This window comes from Thermoascus crustaceus (assembly GCF_041956765.1).
Source record: "Thermoascus crustaceus strain CBS 181.67 unplaced genomic scaffold VTN00scaffold_5, whole genome shotgun sequence".
NCBI classification, from domain to species: domain Eukaryota; kingdom Fungi; phylum Ascomycota; class Eurotiomycetes; order Eurotiales; family Thermoascaceae; genus Thermoascus; species Thermoascus crustaceus.
In genome coordinates this window covers 20,594-23,188 of record NW_027192531.1, presented here as the reverse complement: position 1 = coordinate 23,188, position 2,595 = coordinate 20,594, and the positions used below count along the sequence as shown (strand labels likewise).

The following is a 2,595-nucleotide window of genomic DNA, read 5'->3' as shown; positions in this document are numbered from 1 at the left end:
GATCGTAACACTACCCCCCCTCTTCTAGCTTTTCGTCTCGAAAAGTACTTAAATCCTGCCATGTTCACATCATAATCTGTAAGTATTCTCATCATGCCTCCTCGCAATCGTCATAAAGAGAACGCGCGCCTGGCTGACCGTATTGATTGTGAAGGTCAGATAGCCGATCATCCTTGTGAATACTGTTCCCTGCATTCTTTTACTTGTACCGTCATCATGGATAAACGGGTTTCTTGTTGCTCCTCCTGTGTACGTCGTGGTCGCAAATGCGAAAAGAAGTTTCATAGCGAGAAGGAGTGGAGTGATCTTGAGAAAGCAGAATCAAAACTGCGTGCAGACATCTTGGCAGTTGATGAGGAGCTATCCTGTCTTCATGCAAAGCGCGCACGCTTAATGAAGCAAGAAAGGTTTCTAAAAGAGTGTGGGGTGAAAATGTTGAGTCATGATTTGTCCTTGTCCGAGCGGATGGATGAGGAGAATCCTCCTTCTGCTGAAGAATCTGCCGAAATGGAACATCTAGCCAATGAACATGAGACCCGTTATCATGCTAGGGAGCCATCACTGCCTAGTGATTCACAGCTCCTTGAGGGGCTTTCTCCAGGTTTTATTGCAGAGTTCCTAGCTTTGGTAGGCCCTGAGCAAGAGGCTTCTGGCAGTTCCCAAAGATCTTAATAGGATGTCCCCTGTGGACGTCCCCTCTTGGGTCAGCCTCTTCTTTTTTGGTGTGACAGGTCTTCTGGTTTTGAGCGATCCAGGTTTCGAAGGTGGAATTCCTTGAGGAGTTTCTTGCACCCATTGCAGTTCTCTATGGGTTGCCAGGAATTCTCAGAGTTGTCATATCCTTTCCATTTCAAAAGGTACATGAACTGTCCATCAATTATGCCGCTGTCTAACACCTTTTCTACCTCATAGTCCTTGTCGTCATCCAGATTCTCTGGTAGGATCTCTTCAGTCTCAGTAATCGGTTGGGCGTTGTCTGGCGCTGGTTCCAATAGTGATATATGAAAAACTGGGTGTATCCACATAGTATCTGGCAATTTGAGGCGGAAATTGACCTCTCCTTTCTTTTCTTCAATTTCAAATGGTCTGATTTTCTTAAAATCCAATTTGTTGTTCGGTCGTTTTGTTTTCACGTTTTTTTGAAGAAGATACACTTTATCTCCTGCCTTCAAGTCTGGTCCCTTCTTATGGTGTTGATTGTAGTACTTGGCGGTTCAGTATGCAATAAACTGAATATCTAGATTCAATTGTTGGTGAAGCTCTCATAGCTGGTCAGCTCGGAGGATTCCTTTCTGTGCCAGAACCTTGTCTGGTTTCAGTTCCTGGTAGGCCGACGGTTCAAACCCGTAGTTGGCATAGAACAGTGACTCCTGGGTAGTCTCGTTCTTGGCGCTGTTATATGCGAACTGGGCCATAGGTAAAAGTTCTACCCAGTTGTCTTGTTGGTAGTTAATGTAACAGCGCAGGTACTGTTCCAGGGTCTGATTCATCTGTTCTGTCTGTCCATCAGTCTGAGGGTGAGCTGTAGTAGAGAGCTTATGCTTGGAGCCGAGTTGGCGGGTCAAGGTTTGCCAGAATCCTGAGGTGAAGAGCTTGTCTCTGTCAGACACAAATTCTTCTGGCATCCCATGATTCCCAAAAATGATCTGTAGGAAGGTATATGCCAGCTCTTCTGCATTGGATGCTTTCTTGTATGGCAGGAAGTAGGCATATTTGGTGAGTCTATCCACAATGACCAAGATAGAGTCATATATTATCCCTGTCAGGGGCTCCTTGGATGCAGGTAGATCTGTAATGAAGTCCAGTGATATGGATTGCCAGGGCCTCTCTGGTGCATTCAGGTTCTGTAGGAGTCCATATGGTGCATATCACGCTGCTTTGCTCCTGATGCAAAGATCACATTGCAATACTATGCGTCGCACCATCCTCCTTAATCCTGGGAAGTAGAAGTTCCGGGTAATCCTTTCAATGGTTTTCTCTATCCCCTGGTGTCCATGAGCCGGGGCTTCGTGGATGTCTCTGATCAGGTCCTCCCTCAGTTTGGTTGGAACGTAGACCAGTCCCTTGAATAGGATGATATCTCCTTCTCCTTTGGTTATGTTGGGATCATTCTTGATTTCCTCAAGCTCTTCTGCCATTGAATCCTTCTGGTATGCTTCCTTAATCTTTTCTGCCCATGTACCAGGTCCTAGTCTTAGAGCAGGTGCAGCTTGCCTGTTCACTGTGAGGGTTCCATCAGTCTCCTGCCGGAAAATCACAGGTTGTGGAGGAGGCTCCCCCTCTTGGTAATCTGGTCTTCAGCTGAGCACATCTGCTCAGGCATTTTCTGAACCCCTTTAGTAGGTGATCTTGATGTCATAAGGAGCTAATTCCTCTGCCCACCTGACCTGTCTTCAGGTCAAATCTTTGGTGGTGGTGAAGTATGCCAGGTTCTTATGATCACAGTAGATCATAACCTGATGCTTTGCTCCTTCCAGGTAGTGTCGCCATTCTCTTACTGCTGCCATGATGGCCAGAAGCTCCTTGTCATGAATGTCGTAATTCAATTCTGGTGGGGTCATCTTTCGCGAGTAGAAAGCAATTGGATGCAGTCAT

The 2,595-nt window shown here is 46.2% G+C and overlaps 1 protein-coding gene across 1 annotated transcript; it reads right to left on the bottom strand.

Moving 5' to 3' along the window:
• Nucleotides 1–1,262: 1,262 nt before the first annotated feature.
• VTN00DRAFT_7604 (uncharacterized protein) lies at nucleotides 1,263–2,138 on the bottom strand (the record flags this gene model as incomplete). Its single annotated transcript, XM_069434366.1, has 2 exons — nucleotides 1,263–1,844; nucleotides 1,923–2,138. The coding sequence occupies 2 exons, from the start codon at nucleotides 2,136–2,138 to the stop codon at nucleotides 1,263–1,265; spliced, it is 798 nt and encodes a 265-aa protein (XP_069285870.1).
• Nucleotides 2,139–2,595: the final 457 nt, after the last annotated feature.